This window comes from Trachypithecus francoisi, unplaced genomic scaffold (genome assembly GCF_009764315.1).
Source record: "Trachypithecus francoisi isolate TF-2019V2 unplaced genomic scaffold, Tfra_2.0 Lachesis_group5, whole genome shotgun sequence".
NCBI classification, from domain to species: Eukaryota; Metazoa; Chordata; class Mammalia; order Primates; family Cercopithecidae; genus Trachypithecus; species Trachypithecus francoisi.
The window spans coordinates 110,821,190-110,843,141 of record NW_022681470.1 but is presented as its reverse complement, the minus strand read 5'-3'; the positions used below and the strand labels follow the sequence as shown (position 1 = coordinate 110,843,141).

Below are 21,952 nucleotides of genomic sequence, written 5' to 3'. Positions count from 1 at the left end.
TCCCATGCTACATAAAATTTGTATTGAGTTTTTCTCCTGTTAATGTATTCTATGTTAATTTAATTTTTGGACCTAATTGTGACCCTAAAGTCTGGTACATTTCACTTACTCTAGAGCCTTCAGATGAGACTCAGGAGCCAGTTACAGAGGCTCATACTTGGCTCACTCTTTCTAGACTTTCTCCAAGCTACTCAGAAGACTGAAGCAGGGGGATCACTTGAGGCCAGGAATTCAAGATCAGCCTGAGCAACATAGTGAAACCCTATCTCTAAAAATACCAAAAAAAAAAATAAAAAAATAAAAAAGACGTGAACCTACGAAAAGTAAGAATTCAGCTTTCTTAAATCTTTATCCATAATGCCTGGTTGAGAGAAAAAAATGTTTAAAATTTTGTCTTTATTTTTCTAAATTTGGACTAAGAATAAAGAAATACATTTGTATAATTTTTTAAAATTTTAACTGTTATTAATATGATTTCAGGTGCCCATTAATTATTGATCCACAGCCTCCCAGACATAGTCCTTGTTTTCCTTGTCTCTATTTTTTGTGTGATTTTTTTCTAAAGAAAAATTATAGTATACCTATTACCATATTGTAGCCCTGTTTATTGTCTTTGAGTTTTTGTTATTTTACAATCTGGACTAAATCTCAAACTCTTCTAGTTTTCTCTAATTTCTCACTACCATAGGTCTCCATGGCCATTCAATTTGTTTAGTTGGTTGCCTGTAAACCTAGATCCATAGCTGAGAACCATTATACAAACTTGAGTTATCATGTTGTGGTTGTATTATTCTTTTAAAACTTTGTACCTGTTGTTAGTCAAATTTCTACAGACATACAACACCTAACAGAATAATGTTGTCAAGCACTTCAAAAGAATACTTCCAAAAACTATGGAATTGACAAAATTGAACTTGCCAGTGAACTCCAGGAAAACTTAGCCTGACAGCCACTCCTTATAGACTTCCTTGTTGCTCAAATGTGGCCAGAAGAATCTTGACATTGACTCAGAATTGTTAGCTATCATCCCTCCCTCCCAATGTGGGACCAGACCAACCAGGACAGGTCGATTCCAGCACTGAAGGACAATTAAAACCTAACTACAGATTGATTTAGCAGCAACGCTTTCAGAGAAAGGTCTTGATCAAAAGGGGAAAATATAAAAGCTGCCTATGGCAAAATTGAGTCACTTATGTCACACCCAAGGCTGCAGAGCTGGCAGATCATGAAGGAGGGACCTCATGCTTATATGTCTGAGCTAAGAACTATTACCAAGACTCTCTGAAGGCCTTATGCACATATGCCCATGGTAAGAACTATTATAAGAACTCTTTGAAAGCATAAAAAATTCCAGATAAATTGCTTCTATGAAGACATCTTCCCAACGGCAATTAGTGTTACCAATGAGTAATCACCAGTCCCTGCAATGGGCTTCTGTGACTGATCAACTTTGTTTTAAGACAGCTTGCATGAACTTCCCCTTTTTGCCTTAATAGCTTCTTCTTGTCCTAACATCTTTGAATATGCCTATGATCTGTTCTAGCAATTGTATCCCAGATTATAATTCCCTGCTCATTCCTGAATAAATGTATGTCTTTGAAGAGCCACTCTTTCTGTTGCTTTTAGGTAGACAAAACTTATAAATGAATTCAGTAAAGTTTCAGGATACAAAATTAATGTTAAAATATCACTTGCATTTCTTGCATCAATAACACACTATCTGAAAAAGAAATCAAGAAACAAACCTATTCATGAAAGCATTAAAAAGAATAAAATAGCTAGGAATACATTTAACCAAGGAAGTGAAACACCTGCACACTGAAAAAATCCATAAATATCCAGTGTTTATGGATTAGGAGAATTAAAATTGTCAAAATATCTATACTACCCAAAAAGGTCTACAGATTCAACACAATCTTTATCAAAATTCCAAATGCATTTTTTTGAGAAAAAAATCTAAAACTTTTATGGAATCATAAGTGACCTAGATTAGTCAAAATAATCAAGAGAAAGAAAAACATGGTTGGAGAAATCATACTTCTTGATTTCAAATTATATTATAAAGCAATAGTAATCAAAACAGTATGGTTCTGGCACAAAAACAGACACATAGCCCAATGAAACAGAATAAACAATGCAGATATAAATTCCAAACTTATAGGTCAACTAATTTTCAACAAGGGCAGCTCTTCTTTATTGGTGCTTTTATCAGTATGTGGTACTAAAATCCATAGTTTCAGTACTGCACATCAAGATCAAGAGTTTCTAGCTTTCATTTTTTTCTTTATTTATCTGAAGATATTTTCTGAGGAATTATTCCAAGTGTAGCAGAAATTGGCCCATGGTGTTTACTGCTGCCTGCTTTATGAGTATATTCTTGCTTAATAGAAGAATGATTAGAAATTTTGTCAGGTCTGTGATGTAATCCTGAATGCAGTAATATAGAAGTCCCTGTTGCAAATCAATGTAGTACTGCCGGCGGACTTCCCAGCCCCACTCCTGTCGGGATGTCGGGACTGCATCAGGAACCCCGTCCAAGAGCTCTACGGGGTGACTCTGCCGGCCTCCTTTGCCAGAGGCCGACAGACCTCTCCCCCACACCTTAAGTGACCAAAAATAAATTTGCAGTTTTGCTCCTTCACTTGCCTACTCGCTGGTTCTTTTGTGCCCACTCTGGTGGTCTTTAGAAAAACAAATCAGTTGGTACCGAAGACCCGGGAGGAGACCCCTCCTCGGGCTTCTAAGGGTTGAGGAACCTCCTCCTGCTCCCACGCGGCAGACGGACCAGGACCTGAGACCCGCTTCCCTCACTCTCACGGCCTCTCTGGGGTAAGTGCCCTTGTCTCCTCTTGACCTCCCTCGGCCAGAAATCCTGCGCAGGTCCGAGGCCCACTTTTGAGCCACCAAGTGGCTCGGGAGACCCGTTCAGGACGGAGACGTCTGCCTGAAGGTAATCTCCACTTTGGCTCCATGAGCCTCCAGTCTGTCTCTGCTGGTTCCAAAGGACGCTTTGAAGCCAGTCAGAGATCCACTTCCATTTCCATTGTGTCCATTGTGTAAGTAAAGAGGAAACAAACGGGAAACCCCCCAGTCCAAATTTCCAAAGAGCACCGGCCTCTCTGGGGTAAGTGCCCTTGTCTCCTCTTTACCTCCCTCGGCCAGAAATCCTGCGCAGGTCCGAGGCCCACTTTTGAGCCACCAGGAGCCACCATGTGGCTTGGGAGACCTGTTCAGGACAGAGATGTTCGCCTGAAGGTAATCTCCACTTTGGCTCCATGAGCCTCCAGTCTGTCTCTGCTGGTTCCAAAGGACGCTTTGAAGCCAGGCAGAGATCCACTTCCATTTCCATTGTGTCCATTGTGTAAGTAAAGAGGAAACAAACGGGAAATCCCCCAGTCCAAATTTCCAAAGAGCACCCCCTTAGGGTGCCTCCTAGCCAATTTAAAAACCTTACAGCTTGAACAAGACCTTAGGAGGAAGCGGTTAATTTTCCTTTCCACTGTGGCGTGATGGACCTCAGCAAGTTCTGCCAGCGGCTAGGCAAGTGGTCTGAAATTAATTACGTACAAGGCTTTTGGGCCTTAAGCTCTCGTCCCTATACTCCTCCTTCTTTCCCCGCTCTCTCCACCCCCTCCCTTCCTGCCCAGACTCCTCCTCCTCCCCCCATCCAGACTCCTCCTTCCTCCTCCTTATCTACTAGTAATCCACTCGGTCCCGTGCCTCCTTTGGGGCGCCCAACTGGCTGTCTTGAGTCCCCTATCTGTGCCCACACCCTCCTACAGTGTTAGCACCTTTGCGAGAGGTAGCTAGGGCAGAGGGGGTAGTCGGAGTACATGTCCCTTTTGCACTGGCCGATCTTTCCAAAATTGAGAAGCGTTTAGGTGATTTCTCAGCTAATCCTACCATATACATAAAGGAATTTAGTTCAAAATCCAGGAGAAAATCCAGCCGCATTCTTAAATAGGCTGACTGAGGTTCTAACCCAATATACCCGGTTAGATCCGGCCTCCCCCACAGGGGCCACCATTTTGGCGTCTTATTTCATTTCTCAATCAGCTCCTGACATTCGTAAAAAACTTCAAAAGGTAGAGGATGGTCCTCAGACACCAATACAAGACCTGGTTAAATTAGCCTTTAAGGTCTATAACTCCAGAGAGGAGACGGCAGGCTCACCTCAAACAGAAGTTACAGCTCCTAGCAGCCACTTTACAGCCCAGTCGTAACCCCAGACCAGAGAGCACACACTCCGCAGACTCCAAGGCTACGAAAGGAGCCTGCTATAAGTGCGGCAAGGCAGGACACTATGCCAACAGGTGTCCGCAAGGTCCCCGAGCCCCAACGCAGCCTTGCTATAAGTGCAAGGCATCAGGACATTGGGCCAGTGAATGTCCTAACCCTCATCCACCAGCAACCCCCTGCCCTGCTTGCCAGCAGGGAGGACACTGGAAGTCTGATTGCCCCACCCTGAGAACAGGTGCTGCGTCTCCACGTGACCCCCTTTCCCAGGATCCTGGGAGCTCCTTCCAGCTCCTACATCTGGACGACGACAACTGAAGGTGCCGAGACTTGGGAACCCCCATCACCCTCGCCGAGCCGCGGGTAACTCTCCTGGTAGCGGGTAAGACAATCAATTTTTTAATCAACAGCAAGGCTACCTATTCTGTTTTGCCGTCCTTCTCTGGACCTAGCCTTCCATCCAATATCTCTGTAGTAGGAGTGAGCGGAAAGCCATCCACTCCACAAAAACTCCACTCCTTAATTGCTGCCTGGCCAACAACTACTCTGCGCACTCGTTCCTCATTCCCAGCTAAAAAGGGCCCCTACCGAAAGCAATCAGTGGAAATCAGTTTGGCTTTCCCCCACTCGCCTCAAACTTACTAAATTTTCTTAACTATCTCATACTCCTCAACCCTGCTGGGACCTTCCTTCTGGGTTTTGCCCCTATTCCAACAAATGCTTCCATTCCTCATTCCTATACTAATACTGTGCCTTATTTTATTCTTCATCCGTACGTCCAAATGCCAACCATGGGCCCCGACCTTAACGACGCCCCTTAACAGCAGGAAGTAGCCAGACAGACCACGGCACCCCTTATCACTATTACCAATAAAAGGTTGGACTGTTTGGACCAACGGAGGCAAGATGGTGCACTTCCGGGTTCTTCTTCACCAACTTTTCCTGTGCGCGCGAAAACGCAGCCAGCGCCCAGGGAAGGTGCAGACCAACTGGGCATGCGCCAGGTGACGTCAATCCGAAGAGACCAAGATTTACCTGGTCGCACCTGTGGAACGCCCCCCCCCCGACACGCCCGTGCCCCGCCTATTGCCCTCCCACTCCTAGAAAAGCCGCTCCAGAGGGACGCCACGCGCCGACTTCCCAGCCCCACTCCTGTGGGGATGTCGGGACTGCATCAGGAACCCTGTCCGAGAGCTCTATGGGGCGACTCTGCCGGCCTACTTTGCCGGAGGCCGACAGACCTCTCCCCCACACCTTAAGTGACCAAAAATAAATTTGCAGTTTTGCTCAAAAAAAAAAAAAAAAAAAATGTAGTACTGCCTACTAGACAAAAATGTCTCCTACTTCTGTGAATATATCTGTTCTGTACTTGCTGATTCTTGATGTTGAGGCTGTTCCTTGTGTGATGGCAAATGTATGAGATATTTGACATTCCTATTGCTAACATTGACAAATTATCAGTATATGGCTGTCTTTTACAGAAATATTGCCTGAATTTAGAAGTACTGGCCTATCCTGACCCTGATCCATCCTTCCTCACTGGGCAGGGCCTCCCTGCAGGAACTCCACCAACTCCAGCCAGAGGCTTAGGAACAAAACCCTAATCTCCCAGGGCCTGAGTCCCTAAGGGGAGAGGTGGCCACAGTCTCTGCAGACTAGCAGACTTAGCCTTTCCTGCTGGTAGTTCTGAGGAATCCAGGCAGCCCAGATGAGTGGGTTTCCCCCCCAGTGAAGCATGCCCCCTCCACCAAGGGACAGTCAAAGTGCTTCATTAAATGGGTCCTGTTCACCCTGCCACCCAGCTGGGTGAGAACCTCCAACAGGGATTATCAGACACCCTATACAGAAGCAATCCTACTGGCATCAGGTTGGTGCCCCTTGAGGTCAGAGATCCCAGAAGAAGGAGAGGCACCATTTTTGCTGTTATCCAGCCTCCTTGAGTGACAACTCCAGGTGTGGGAGTGAACCAGATGAATAGGGCCTGAAGTGAACCCCCAGCAAATTGCAGCAGCCCTACAGAAAAGGGACCTGACCATTGAAAGAAAAATAAACAGAAAGCAACAACAACAGCATCAACAAAACAAAAAGTCTCCACAAAAACCCCATCCAATGATCAGCAGCCTCAAAGATCAAAACTAGACAGACTTATGTAGATGAGAAACAATCAATGAAAAAATGCTGAAAACCCAGAGGCCAGAGTACCTCTTCTGCTCCAAACAATCACCATACCTCTCCAGCAAGGGCACAGAACTGGATGGAGGATGAGATGGATGAATTGACAAAGGTAGGCTTCAGAAGACGGTAATTTAAAAAAGCTTTGGTGAGCTAAAGGAGCATGTTCTAATCCAATGCAAAGAAGCTAAGAACCTTGATAAAAGGTTAGAGGAGCTGCTAGCTAGAATAACCAGCTTAGAGGGGGACATAAATGACCTGATAGAGCTGAAAAACACAGCATGAGAACTTCGTGAAGCATACACAAATATCAGTAGCCAAATCGACTAAGCAGAAGAAAGTATATCAGAATTTGAAGACCACTTTGAGTCTGAAACAAAATATACAGACAAGGTTAGAGAAAAAAGAATGACAAACAAGCAAACAAACAAAGCCTCCAAGAAATATGCAACTACGTAGAAAGACCAAATCTATAATTGATTGGAGTACCTGAAGAAGACAGGGAGAATGGGAACAAGCTGGAAAACACACTTCAGGATATTACCCGAGACAACTTCCCCAACCTAGCAAGATGGCCAACACACAGATTCGTGAAATACAGAGGACACCACCACTAAGATACTCTATGAGAAGGACAACCCCAAGACATATAATCATCAGATTCTCCAAGGGCAAAATGAAGGAAAAGGTGTTAAGGGCAGCCAGAGAGAAAGGCCAGGTCACCACCCACGAAGGGAAGCCCATCAGACTAATAGTGGACCTCTCAGCAGAAACTCTACATCCCAGAAGAGATTAAGGGTCAATATTCAACATTCTTAAAGAAAAGAATTTTCAACCCAGAATTTCATATCCCACCAAACTAAGCTTCATAAGCAGAGGAGAAATAAAATCCTTTTCAGATGAGCAGATGCTGAGGGATTTTGTCACCACTAGACCTGTCTTGCAAGGGCTCTTGAAGGAAGCACTAAATATAGAAAGGAAAATCTGGTACCAGTCACTGCAAAAATACGCCAAATTGTAGAGACCAATGACACTATGAAGAAACTGTATCAACTAGTGTGCAAAATAACAGATAGCATCACGATGACAGGATCAAACTCACACATAACAATACCTTAAATGTAAATGGGGTACATACCCAGTTAAAAGACACAGACTGGCAAATTGGATAAAAAATCAAGACCCATCAGTGTGCTATATTCAGGAGATTCATCTCACGTGCAAAGACACACATCGGCTCAAAATAAAGGGATGAAGGAAAATTTACCTAGCAAATAAAAAGCAAAAAACAAACAAACAAACAAGCAAAACCATGGGGTTCAATCCTAGTCCCTGACAAAACAGACTTTAAACCAACAAATTTCAAAAAAGACAAGGGCATTGCATAATGGCAAAGGGATCAATTCAATGAGAAGAGCTAACTATCCTAAATATACAGACATTGGATACAGGAGGATCCAGATTCATAAAACAAGTTCTTAGAGACATACAAAGACACGTAGACTCCCACACAATAGTAGTGAGACACTTTAGCACCCCACTGTCAATGTTAGACAGATCAAAGGACAGAAGATTAACAAGAATATTCAGGACTTGAACTCAGCTCTGGATCAAGTGGACCTAATAGACATCTACAGAACTCTCCATCCCAAATCAACAGGATACACATTCCTATCAGTGCCACATAGCACTTATTCTAAAATCGACCACATAATTGGAAGTAAAACACTCCTCAGCAAGTGCAAAAGAACTAAATCATAAAGAGTCTCTCAGACCACAGTGCAATCAAATTAGAACTCGGGATTAAGGAACTCACTCAAAACCACATGATTACATGCAAATTGAAAAACCTGCTCCTAAATGACTTCTGGGTAAATAATGGAATTAAGGCAGAGATCAAGAAGTTCTTTAAAACCAATGAGAACAAAGAGACAATGTACCGAAATCTCTGGGATACAGCTAAAACAGTGTGTAGAGAAAAACTTATAGCACTAAATACTCACATCAGAAAGCCAGAAATATCTCAAATTGACACCCTAACATCACTATTAAAAGAGCTAGAGAAACAAGAGCAAACTAATCCAAAAGCTAGCAAAAGACAAGAACTAACTAAGTGTAGAACAGAATTGAAGGAGATAGAGACACAAAAAACTCACCAAAAAATCACTGAATCCAGAAGCTAGTTTTTTTGTAAACATCAACAGAATAGATAGACTACTAGCTAGACTAATAAAGAAGAAAAGAGAGAATAATTAAATGACAGAATAAAAAGTAATAAGGGGATATCACCACTGACCCTAGAGAAATACAAACTACCATCAGAGAATACTATAAACATCTATATGCAAATAAACTAGAAAATCTAGGAAAAATGGATAAATTCCTGGACACATACAGCCTCCCAAGACTAAACCAGGAAGAAGTCAAATCCCTAAATAGATCAACAAAAAGTTCTGAAATTGAGGCAGCAATTAATAGCCTACCAACCAAAAAATATCCCAGGACCAGATGGAGTCACAGCTGAATTCTACCAGAGGTACAAAGAGGTGATGATACCATTCCTCCTGAAACTATTCCAAACAATTGAAAAGGAGGTACTCCTCCCTAACTCATTTTATGAAGCCAGAATCATCCTGATATCAAAATCTGCCAGAAACACAACAACAACAAAAGAAAACTTTAGGCCAATATCCCTGATGAGCATCAACGTGAAAATTGTCAATAAAATACCTGCAGATCAAATCCAGCAGCACATCAAAGAACTTATCTACCATAATCAAGTAGGCTTCATCCCTGTGATGCAAGTCTGGGTCATCACATGCAAATAAATAAACGTAACCAATCACATAAACAGAACCAAAGACAAAACCACACGATTGTCTCAATAGATGCAGAAAAGGCCTTCAATAAAATTCAACATCGCTTTATGCTAAAAACTCTCAATAAACTAGGTATTGATGGAACATGTCTCGAAATAGTAACAGACATTTATGACAAACCCACAGCCAGTAGCATATTGAACGGGCAAAAGCTGGAAGCTTTCCCTTGGAAAACAATTACCAGACAAGGATGCCCTCTCTCACCACTCCTATTCAACATATTATTGGAAGTTCTGGCCAGAGCAATCAGGCAAGAGAAATAAATAAAGGGTATTCGAACAGAAAGAAAGGAAGTCAAATTGTCTCTGTTTGCAGATGACATGGTTATATATTTAGAAAACCCCATTACGTCAGCCCAAAACTCCTTAAGCTGATAAGCAACTTCAGCAAATTCTCAGGATATAAAATCAGTGTGCAAAAATCACAAGTATTCCTTGACACCAACAGTAGACAAGCAGAGAGACAAATCACAAATGAACTCCCACTCACAATTGCTACAAAGAGAAGTAAATACCTAGAAATACAGCTAACAAGGGATGTGAAGGACCTCTTCAAAGAGAACTACAAACCACTGCTCAAGGAAATGAGAGGACACAAAGAAAAGGAAAAACATTCCATCCTCATGGATAGGAAGAATCAATATCATTAAAATGTCATATTGCCCAAAGTAATTTATAGATTCAATGGTATTGAATTGAATGCATCAAACTACCATTGATATTCTTCACAGAATTAGAAAAAAAGCTACTTTAAATTTCATATGGAATCAAAGAAGACCCCATACAGCCAAGACAATCCTAAGCAAAAAGAACAAAGCTGGAGGTATCACACTACCTGACTTCAAACTATACTACAAGGCTACAATAACCAAAACAGCATGATACTTGTACCAAAACTGACATATAGACCAATGGAACAAAACAGAGACCTCAGAAGTAATACCACACATCTAAAACTATCTGATCTTTGACAAAAAAAGAAACAATGGGGAAAGAATCTCTTATTCAATACATGGGGTAAATGGTGCTGGAAAAACTGGCTAGCCATATGCAGAAACTGGGCCCCTTCCTTACACCTTATACAAAAATCAACTCGAGATGGATTAAAGATTTAAATATAAACCCAAAACCATAAAAACCCTAGAAGAAAACCTAGGCAACACCATTCAGGACATAGGCATGGGCAAGACTTCATGAATAAAACACCAAAAGCAGTTGCAACAAAAGCAAAAATCAACAAATGGGATCTAATTAAACTAAAGAGCTTCTGCACAGCCAAAGGAAGTATCATACCTGCAGAATGGGAGAAAAATTTTGCAATCTACCCATCTGACAAAGGTCTAATGTCCAGAATTTACAAGGAACTCAAACAAATTTTCAAGAAAAAACAAACAAACAATCCTATCAAAATGTGGGCAAAGGATATGAAAAGATACTTCTCAAAAGAAGACATTTATGTGGCCAAAAAACAGGAAAAAAAGCTCAATATCACTGATCACTAGAGAAATACAAATCAAAACCACAATGAGATACAATCTCACACCAATCAGAATGGTGATTATTAAAATGTCAAGAAACAATAGATACTGGTGAAACTGTGGAGGGAATGTAAATTAGTTCAACCATTGTGGAAGACAGTATGGTGATTCCTCAAGGATCTAGAATCAGAAATACCATTTAACCCAACAATCCCATTACTGGGTATATAACCAAAGGAACATAAATCATTCTCCCATAAAGATACATGCACACATATGTTTGTTGCAGCACTATTTACAATAGAAAAGTCATGGAACCAACCCAAATGTCCATCAATGATAGACTGGATAAAGAAAATGTAGTACATACACACTGTGGAATACTATGCAGTCATAAAGAAGAATGAGATCATGTCCTTTGGAATGACATGGATGAAACTGGAAGACATCATCCTCAGCAAGATAACACAGGAAGAGAAAACCAAACACCACATGTTCTCACTCATAAGTGGGAGTTGAACAATGAGAACACATGGACACAGGGAGGGGAACAACACATCCCAGAGCCTACTGAGGGATTGGGGGTGAGATGAGGGAATTTAGAGGATGAATCAATAGACGCAGCAAATTATCATGGCACGTGTATGCCTACGTAACAAACCTGCACATTCTGCACATGTATCCCACAACTTAAAGTAAAATAAAATAAATTTACAAATTTTTAAAAAAGAAAATGTGTGATACCGGCTCAGGGGGGCATGCCCAAGATGGCCAAATAAGAACAGCTCCAGCCTCCAGCTCCCAGTGTGAGCAACAAAGAAGACAGGTGATTTCTGCATTTTCAGCTGAGGTACTGGGTTCATCTCACTGGGGCACGTCAGACAGTTGGTGTTGGTCTACGGGTGCAGCCCAACCAGCGAGAACTGAAGCAGGGCGAGGCATCATCTCACCTGGGAAGCACAAGGGGGAAGGGAATTCCTTTTCCTAGCCAAAGGAAATTGAGACACACAGCACCTAGAAAATCGGGTAACTCCCACCCTAATACTGCCCATTACCAAGGGTCTTAGCAAATGGCACACCAGGAGATTATATCCCACACCTGGCCCAGAGGGTCCCATGCCCACGGAGCCTCCCTCATTGCTTGCACAGCAGTCTGAGATCTATCTGCAAGGTGACAGCGAGGCTGGGGGAGGGGCACCATCATTGCTGAGGCTTAAGTAGGTAAACAAAGCCACCTGGAAGCTCGAATTGAGTGCAGCCCATCACAACTCAAGGAGGCCTGCCTGCCTCTGTACACTCCACCTCTGGGGATAGGGCATAGCTAAACAGAAAGCTGCAGAAACCTCTGCAGAGGCAAATGTCCCTGTCTGACAGCTTTGAAGAGAGCAGTGGTTCTCCCAGCATGGAGGTTGAGATCTGAGAATGGACAGACTGCCTGCTCAAGTGGGTCCCTGACCCCTGAGTAGCCACACTGGGAGACATCCCCCACTAGGTGCAGACCGACACCTCACACCTCACACGGCTAGGTACACCCCTGAGATGAAGCTTCCAGAGCAAGAATCAGACAGCAACACTCGCTGTTCAGCATTCTGTAGCCTCCGCTGCTGATACCCAGGCAAAGAGGGTCTGGAGTGGACCTCAAGCAAACTCCAACAGACCTGCAGCTGAGGGTCCTGAGGGTCCTGACTGTTAGAAGGAAAACTAACAAATAGAAAGGACAACCACACCAAAACCCCATCAGTACATCACCATCATCAAAGACCAAAGGCAGATAAAACCACGAAGATGGGGAAAAAGCAATGCAGAAAAGCTGGAAATTCAAAAAGTCAGAGTGCAACTCCCCCTCCAAAGGAACGCAGCTCATCGCCAGCAACGGAACAAAGCTGGACGGAGAATGACTTTGACAAGTCGAGAGAAGAAGGCTTCAGTTGATTAAACTTCTCAGAGCTAAAGGAAGAACTACGTAACCAGTGCAAAGAAACTAAAAACCTTGAAAAAAGAATGGATGAATAGATAACTAGAATAATCAATGCAGAGAAGACCTTAAAAGAACTGATAGAGATGAAAATCATGGCACGAGAACTACGTGACAAATGCACAAGCTTCAGTAACCGACTCAATCAACTGGAAGAAAGAGTATCTAGAGATTGAAGATCAAATGAATGAAATGAAGCAAGAAGAGAAGTGTAGAGAAAAAAGAGTAAAAAGAAATGAACAAAGCCTCCAAGAAATATGGGATTATGTGAAAAGACCAAATCTACGTCTGATTGGTGTGCCTGAAAGTGACGGGGAAAATGGAACCAAGTTGGAAAACACTCTTCAGGATATCATCCAGGAGAACTTCCCCAACCTAGTAAGGCAGGCCAACGTTCAAATTCAGGAAATACAGAGAACACCACAAAGATACTCCTCGAGAAGAGCAACTCCAAGACATGTAATTGTCAGATTCACCAAAGTTGAAATGAAGGAAAAAATGTATAGGGCAGCCAGAGAGAAAGGTCGGATTACCTACAAAGGGAAGCCCATCAGACTAATAGCAGACCTCTCGGCAGAAGCTTGACAAGCCAGAAGAGAGTAGGGGCCAATATTCAACATTCTTAAAGAAAAGAATTTTCAACCCAGAATTTCATATCCAGCCAAACTAAGTTTCATAAGTGAAGGAGAAATAAAATCCTTTACAGACAAGCAAATGCTGAGAGATTTTGTCACCACCAGACCTGCCCTACAAGAAATCCTGAAGGAAGCACAAACAGAGAAAGGAACAACTGGTACCAGCCATTGCAAAAACATGCCAAAATGTAAAGTCCATTGATGCTAGGAAGAAACTGCATCAACTAACGAGCAAAATAACCAGCTAATATCAAAATGACAGGATCAAGTTCACACATAACAATATTAACTTTAAATGTAAATGGACTAAATGGTCCAATTAAAAGACAGAGACTGGCAAATTGGATAAAGAGTCAAGACCCATCAGTCTGCTGTATTCAGAAGACCCATCTCACATGCAGAGACACACATAGGCTCAAAATAAAGGGATGGAAGAAGATCTACCAAGCACATGGAAAACAAAAAAAAGCAGGGGTTGCAATCCTAGTCTCTGATAAAACAGACTTTAAACCATCAAAGATCAAAAGAGACAAAGAGGGCCATTACATAATGGTAAAAGGATCAATTCATCAGGAAGAGCTAACTCTCCTAAATATATATGCACCCAATACAGGAGCACCCAGATTCATAAAGCAAGTCCTTAGAGACTTACAAAGAGACTTAGACTCCCATACAATAATAATGGGAGATTTTAACACCCCACTGTCAACATTAGACGGATCAACGAGACAGAAAGTTAACAAGGATATCCAGGAATTGAACTCAATTCTGCACCAAGTGGACCTAGTAGACATCTACAGAACTCTCCACTCCAAATCAACAGAATATACATTCTTCTCAGCACCACATCGCACTTATTCCAAAATTGACCACATAGTTGGAAGTAAAGCACTCCTCAGCAAATGTAAAAGAACAGAAATTATAAGAAACCGTCTCTCAGACCACAGTGCAATCAAACTAGAACTCAGGATTAAGAAACTCACGCTAAAATGCTCAACTACATGGAAACTGAACAACCTGCTCCTGAATGACTACTGGGTACATAACGAAATGAAGACAGAAATAAAGATGTTCTTTGAAACCAATGAGAACAAAGATACAACATACCAGAATCTCTGGGACACATTTAAAGCAGTGTGTAGAGGGAAATTTATAGCACTAAATGCTCACAAGAGAAAGCAGGAAAGATCTAAAATTGATACCCTAACATCACAATTAAAAGAACTAGAGAAGCAAGAGCAAACACATTCAAAAGCTAGCAGAAGGCAAGAAATAACTAAGATCAGAGCAGAACTGAAGGAGGTAGAGACACGAAAAAAACCTTCAAGAAAATCAATGAATTCGGGAGCTGATTTTTTGAAAAGAGCAATAGAATTGATAGATCGCTAGCAAGACTAATAAAGAAGAAAAGAGAGAAGAATCAAATAGACGCAATAAAAAATGATAAAGGGGATATCACCACTGACCCCACAAAAATACAAACTACCGTCAGAGAATACTATAAACACCTCTATGCAAATAAACTAGAAAACCTAGAAGAAATGGATAAATTCCTGGACACATACACACTCCCAAGACTAAACCAGGAAGAAGTTGAATTCCTGAATAGACCAATCACAGGCTCTGAAATTGAGGCAATAATTAATAGCCTACCAACCAAAAAAAGTCCAGGACCAGATGGATTCACAGCCGAATTCTACGAGAGGTACAAGGCGGAGCTGGTACCATTCCTTCTGAAACTATTCCAATCAATAGAAAAGGAGGGAATTCTCCCTAACTCATTTTATGAGGCCAACATCATCCTGATACCAAAGCCTGGCAGAGACACAACAAAAAAAGAGAATTTTAGAACAATATCCCTGATGAATATCAATGCAAAAATCCTCAATAAAATACTGGCAAACCGAATCCAGCAGCACATCAAAAAGCTTATCCACCATGATCAAGTGGGCATACTCCCTGGGATGTAAGGCTGGTTCAACATATGCAAATCAACAAACGTAATCCAACATATGAACAGAACCAAAGACAAAAACCACATGATTATCTCAATAGATGCAGAAAAGGTCTTTGACAAAATTCAACAGCCCTTCATGCTAAAAACTCTCAATAAATTTGGTATTGATTGAACGTATCTCTAAATAATAAGAGCTATTTATGACAAACCCACAGCCAATATCATACTGAATGAGCAAAAACTGGAAGCATTCCCTTTGAAAACTGTCACAAGACAGGGATGCCCTCTCTCACCACTCCTATTCAACATAGTGTTGGAAGTGCTGGCTAGGGAAATCAGGCAGGAGAAATAAAGTGTATTCATTTAGGAAAAGAGGAAGTCAAATTATCCCTGTTTGCAGATGACATGATTGTACATTTAGAAAATCCCATCGTCTCAGCCCAAAATCTCCCTAAACTGATAAGCAACTTCAGCAAAGTCTCAGGATACAAAATCAATGTGCAAAAATCACAAGCATTCTTACACACCAATAACAGACAAACAGCCAAATCATGAGTGAACTTCCATTCACAATAGCTTCAAAGAGAATAAAATACCTAGGAATCTAACTTACAAAGGATGTAAAGGACCTCTTCAAGGAGAACTACAAACCACTGCTCAGTGAAATAAAAGAGGACACAAACAAATGGAAGAACATACCATGCTCATGGATAGGAAGAATCAATATTGTGAAAATGGCCATACTGCCCAAGGTAATTTGTAGATTCAATGCCATCCCCAGTAAGCTACCAATGACTTTCTTCACAGAATTGGAAAAAACTGCTTTAAAGTTCATATGGAACCAAAAAAGAGCCCGCATTGCCAAGACAATCCTAAGCTAAAAGAACAAAGCTGGAGGCATCACGCTACCTGACTTCAAACTATACTACAAGGCTACAGTAACCAAAACAGCATGGTACTAGTACCAAAACAGAGATATACACCAATGGAACAGAAAAGAGCCCTCAGAAATAATACCACACATCTGTAGCCATCTGATCTTTGAGAAACCTGACAAAAACAAGAAACAAGGAAAGGATTCCCTATTTAATAAACGGTGCTGGGAAAATTGGCTAACCATAAGTAGAAAGCTGAAACTGGATCCTTTCCTTACTCCTTATATGAAAATTAATTCAAGATGGATTAGAGACTTAAATGTTAGACCTAAAACCATAAAAACCCTAGAAGAAAACCTAGGCAATGCCATTCAGGACACAGACATGGGAAAGGACTTCATGTCTAAAGCACCAAAAGCAATGGCAACAAAAGCCAAAATTGACAAACAGGATCTAATTAAATTAAAGAGCGTCCACACAGCAAAAGAAACTACCATTAGAGTAAACAGGCAACCTACAGAATGGGAGAAAATGTTTGCAATCTACTCATCTGACAAAGGGCTAATATCCAGAACCTACAAAGAACTCAAACAAATTTACAAGAAAAAAACAAACAACCCCATCAAAAAGTGGGCAAAGGAAATGAACAGAGACATCTCAAAAGAAGACGTTCATACAGCCAACAGACACATGAAAAAATGCTTATCATCACTCGCCATCAGAGAAATGCAAATCAAAACCACAATGAGATACCATCTCACACCAGTTAGAATGGCAATCATTAAAAAATCAGGAAACAACAGGTGCTGGAGAGGATGTGGAGAAATAGGAACACTTTTACACTGTTGGTAGGACAGTAAACTAGTTCGACAATTGTGGAAAACAGTGTGGTGATTCATCAAGGATCTAGAACTAGAAATACTATTTGACCCAACCATCCCATTACTGGGTATGTACCCGAAGGATTATAAATCATGCTGCTATAAAGACACATGCACACATATGTTGATTGCAGCACTATTCACAACAGCAAAGACTTGGAATCAATCCAAATGTCCATCAGTGACAGACTGGATTAAGAAAATGTGGCACATATACACAATGGAATACTATGCAACCATAAGAAAGGATGAGGTCATGTCCTTTGTAGGGACATGGATGCAGCTGGAAACCATCATTCTCAGCAAACTATCGCAAGAACAGAAAACCAAACACCACATGTTCTCACTCATAGGTGGGAACTGAACAATGAGATCACTTGGACACAGGAAGGGGAACATCACACACTGGGGCCTATTGTGGGGAAGGGAGATGGGGGAGGGATAGCATTAGGAGATAAATCTAATGTAAATGACAAGTTAATGGGTGCAGCACATCAACATGACACATGTATACATATGTAACAAACCTGCACGTTGTGCACATGTACCCTAGAGCTTAAAGTATAATAATAATTTTTAAAAAAAGAAAATACGGTACGTAAACACCATGGAATACTATGCAGCTATGAAAAAGAATGAGTTTCTGTCCTTTACAGAGACATGGATGAAGCTGGAAGCCATCATCCTCAGCAAACTAACACAGAAACAAAAACCAAACACCACATGGTCTCACTCATAAGTGGGAGTTGATCAATGAAAACACGTGGACACAGTAAGGGAAACAATGCACACCAGGGCCTGTTACGGGGTGGGGAGGGTGAGGGATCGGAACTTAGACGAGGGGTCAATAGGTGCAGCAAACCACCATGGCACACGTTTCACCATGGCACACACCTGCATGTTCTACACATGTATTCTGACACTTAATTAAAAAAAAAAAAGAAAAGAAGTAGTGGCCTAGGGAATGCAAATGTAGATCATTTCTGAAAACTTGGGTTTATAGGCACATCTGTGATACTATCTATTAAAATGGAATTCTGGGCCAAAGATAAAGAAGTGGTGTCTCTGATAAATATCATCTATTTTTGGTTTATTAAATGACTGATTGGCCTTCCAGTTTCTGATCCTTTTCAACTTAACAGGTGTTTTCTCTAATATTTTTAGAAACTCATATTTTAGCTCATCTAATAATTCTAGAGTAACTGTAGAATCCATATATTACCAGCAACGCTTTCCATCAATGAACACAGGAATCTCTCAATTGGATCGTTTGCAAGTCAAATGAATGTATACATGTGTTATCACTGTTGGTTTGTACTGAAGAGAGAAGGTTATGTGATGCAGACTGTTTTTAGCCATGAAATAAGATGTCTGTGTCAAATCCTTGCTTGCTTTTACTAACTTGGTACATTTTACCACATCTGATTGTAGATGTTCAATGCTGATCTCAGAGTCTGGTGTTTGTAGGGTTATGGTTTCAATTAAAACCAGTTCTTGAATCTGTTGAAAGTAAGTACCACATTTAGTATCCAGCACTCTAGGGAGTGAAGACAAGCATGTGCTACTTTAATAACATGTTCAAGTTTTTGAGCCTGTTCCTCCCCTTTCACTGCCAAAAAATTACAGGTTGACAATATCATCCACACTCCTCACAGAATTATTTCTGTTTCCTCTAAAGAGAGCTCAATTTTCATCTTCCTTTAGTGCAACACTGATACCCAGCACTCTTCCAAAGTTTCTGGTGAAATCCACTAATTCATTCACATTACCTCCTCATCAGTCTGCAGACATTTTACTCCAAGGATTCCTAATGAATTTGGTGAAAGAATAGTACATGTAAACAATTGCAGTGTTTACTGTAAGCTGAGAGACATTGAGATGCTGTCCCACATCTTGGATAAGGTTGGCCATCTGCTGGCACTAGGAGAGCTCTTTATGGACCTGCACTCCACAGTGACTACTTGGCCTGTCATCCAGCTGTTCCCTAGTAAGAGCCAATGAGAAGAAGCTCCACGTCTGGCACCATGACACTTCCTCCTCCATCCACTCCCCACAAATTATACCTTTTTCTTTTCATTGGCCTACAATAATTGTACACATTCATGGGGTACATAGTGACATTTCAATACACATAATGCATAGTGAGCAGATAAAGGTAATTAGCATATTCTTCATCTTGAACATTTATTATTTCTTGAACATTCAGTTCTTGAACATCTTGAACATTCACTTTTTTTCATTCTAGTTATTTGAAACTATATAGTATATTATTGTTAACTCTATAGTAATTCTACAGGGCTATAGAACTCTAGAATTTATTCCTCCTATCTAACTACAATTTCATATCTTTGAAGAAATTTTCCCTGTTCTCCTCTTTCCCTTACCTTTACCAACTTCTAGTATCTTCTGCTGTACTTTTCACTTCTATGAGATAAGCATTTTTAGCTTCCATTATATGAGTAAGAATATGCAGTGTTTTACTTTCTAATCCTGGATTACTTCACTTAATATATTGTCTTCTAGTTCCATCCATGTCATGGCAAATGATGGAATTTTATTCTTTTATGACTGAATAATATTCATTGTGTGTATATATACCACATTTGCTTTATCCATTAATCTTTTGTTGGAAATCTAGGTTGATTTCGTATATTGGTTATTGTGAATAGTGCCACAATAAATATGGGGGTGCAAATGTCTCTTCAATATTCTGATTTCCCTTCCTTTGGATAAATGCCCAGTAGTGAGATTGCTAGATCATGTGGTAGTTCTATTTGTAGTTGTTTGAGAAACCTCCATACTGTTCTTTATGGAAGCTGTAGTAGTTCACATCCCCACCAATAGTCTGTGAGTTCTATTTTTTTCTGCATCTTCACCAGCATTTGTTATTTTTTGTCTTTTTGGTAACAGCCATCCTAACTGGGGTAAGCTGATACCTCAGTGTATTTTTGTTTTTCTTTCCCTGAGATGGAGTCTCGCTCTGTCACCCAGGCTGGAGTGCAGTTTGGTACGATCTAAGCTCACTGTAGCCTCCGCCTCTTGGGTTCAAGTGATTCTCCTGTCTCAGTTTCCAAGTAGCTGGGACTACAGACATGCACCACCACGCCCAGTTAATTTTTTTGTATTTTTAGTAGAGATGAGGTTTCACCATGTTGGCCAGGCTGGTCGTGAACTCCTGACCTCAGTGGATCCACCCTCCTTGACCTCCCAAAGTGCTGGGATTGCGGGCGGGAGCCGTGGGCAGGAGCCACCGCACCCAGCCCTCACTGTGGTTTTGAATTGCATTTCTCTGATGCTTAGTGATGTTGAGTATTTTTGTATATAGATTTATTAGCCATTTGTATGTCTTCTTTTGAGAAATGTCTGTTCATATTATTTGCTCCCTTTTTATTGAATTGTTTGTTCTTTTGCTGTTGAGATATTTGAGTTTCTTGTGTATTCTGGATATTAATCCCCTATTGGATGAATAGTTTGAAAACATTTTCTCCCATTTTGTAGGCTGTTTTTTCTTTATGTTGATTATTTTCTTTGTTACACAGAGCTTTTTAGTTTTATATAGCCCCATTTGTTTTTGCTTTTGTTGCCTATGTGTTTGAAGTCTTATTCATAAAATCTTTTCCCAGACCAGTGTCCTAAAGTGTTTCTACTATTGTTTTTTCTAGTGCTCTTATAGTTTGAGGTCTTAGATTTAGTTATTTGTCCCATTTGGAGTTCATTATTGAATAGGGTGAGAAGTGGGAGTTTAGTTTCATTCTTCTGCACATAGATATCCAGTTTTCCCAGCACTATATATATATATATTTATATTTATTTATATTTATATATATATATATTTGGTATATAAACTATTTATTAACAGACAAGGCCTATAGACTTATTTCTTCTTGGACACACCCACGGTGCGGCCACGGCAGCCAGTGGTCTTGGTGTGCTGGCCTCGGACACGAAGGCCCCAGAAGTGGTGCAGCCCTCTATGGGCCCGAATCTTCTTCAGTGGCTCCAGGTCTTCACGGAGCTTGTTGTCCAGACCATTGGCTAGGACCTGGCTATATTTTCCATCCTTTACATACTTCTGTCTGTTCAAGAACCAGTCTGGGATCTTGTACTGGTGTGGATTCTGCATAATGGTGATCACACGTTCCACCTCATCCTCAGTGAGTTCTCCCGCCCTCTTGGTGAGGTCAATGTCTGCTTTCCTCAACACCACATGAGCATATCTTCGGCCCACACCCTTAATGACAGTGATGGCAAAGGCTATTTTCCGCCGCCCGTCGATGTTGGTGTTTAGTACTCCCAAAATATGCTGGAACTTTTCAGGGATCACTAGAGACATGGCGGCAGCACAAGCGGCGGCGTGTAGGCCTCCAGTGGAAGAGAGCCCCAGCACCATATATTAAAGAGACTATCCTTTCTCCAATGAGTGTTCTTAGTGCCTTTAATTCAAAATTCAAAAATCAATTGGCTGGAGATACATGGATTACTTTCTGAATTCTCCATTCTGTTACATTAGCCTATGTATCTGTTTATATGCTGATACCATGCTCTTTTTTGTTGTTCTTGTTACTACAGCTTTGTAGTACATTTTGAAGTCTGGTAGTGTGGCACCTAAAGCTTTGTTCTTTTTGCTCAGTGTTCCTTTAGCTATTTGAGGTCTTTTGTGATTCCATACAATTTTTTTTTTAAATTTTCTAAATATGTGAAGAATGTCATTAGTATTTTGATATGGATTGCATTGAATCTATAGATTGCTTTGGGTAGCATGGTCATTTTAACAGGATTAATTACTTTGATCCATGAGCAAGGAATAATTGTTTTGTAGTTTTCCTTGTAGAGGTCTTGTAACTGCTTGGTTACATTTATTTCTA

General features: G+C 40.9%; 1 protein-coding gene and 1 pseudogene across 1 annotated transcript; both read right to left on the bottom strand.

The window, feature by feature from the left end:
* Positions 1-2,236: 2,236 nt before the first annotated feature.
* LOC117074157 lies at positions 2,237-19,164 on the bottom strand (annotated as a pseudogene).
* Positions 19,165-20,919: 1,755 nt separating this feature from the next.
* LOC117075428 (40S ribosomal protein S18-like) lies at positions 20,920-21,462 on the bottom strand. Its single transcript, XM_033197774.1, has one exon. The coding sequence runs from the start codon at positions 21,418-21,420 to the stop codon at positions 20,962-20,964; it is 459 nt and encodes a 152-aa protein (XP_033053665.1). The 5' UTR covers positions 21,421-21,462; the 3' UTR covers positions 20,920-20,961.
* Positions 21,463-21,952: the final 490 nt, after the last annotated feature.

Excerpts from the sequence above, each read along its gene's own strand:
- LOC117075428 (XM_033197774.1), bottom strand. The coding sequence starts at position 21,420 with ATGTCTCTAGTGATCCCTGAAAAGTTCCAGCATATTTTGGGAGTACTA.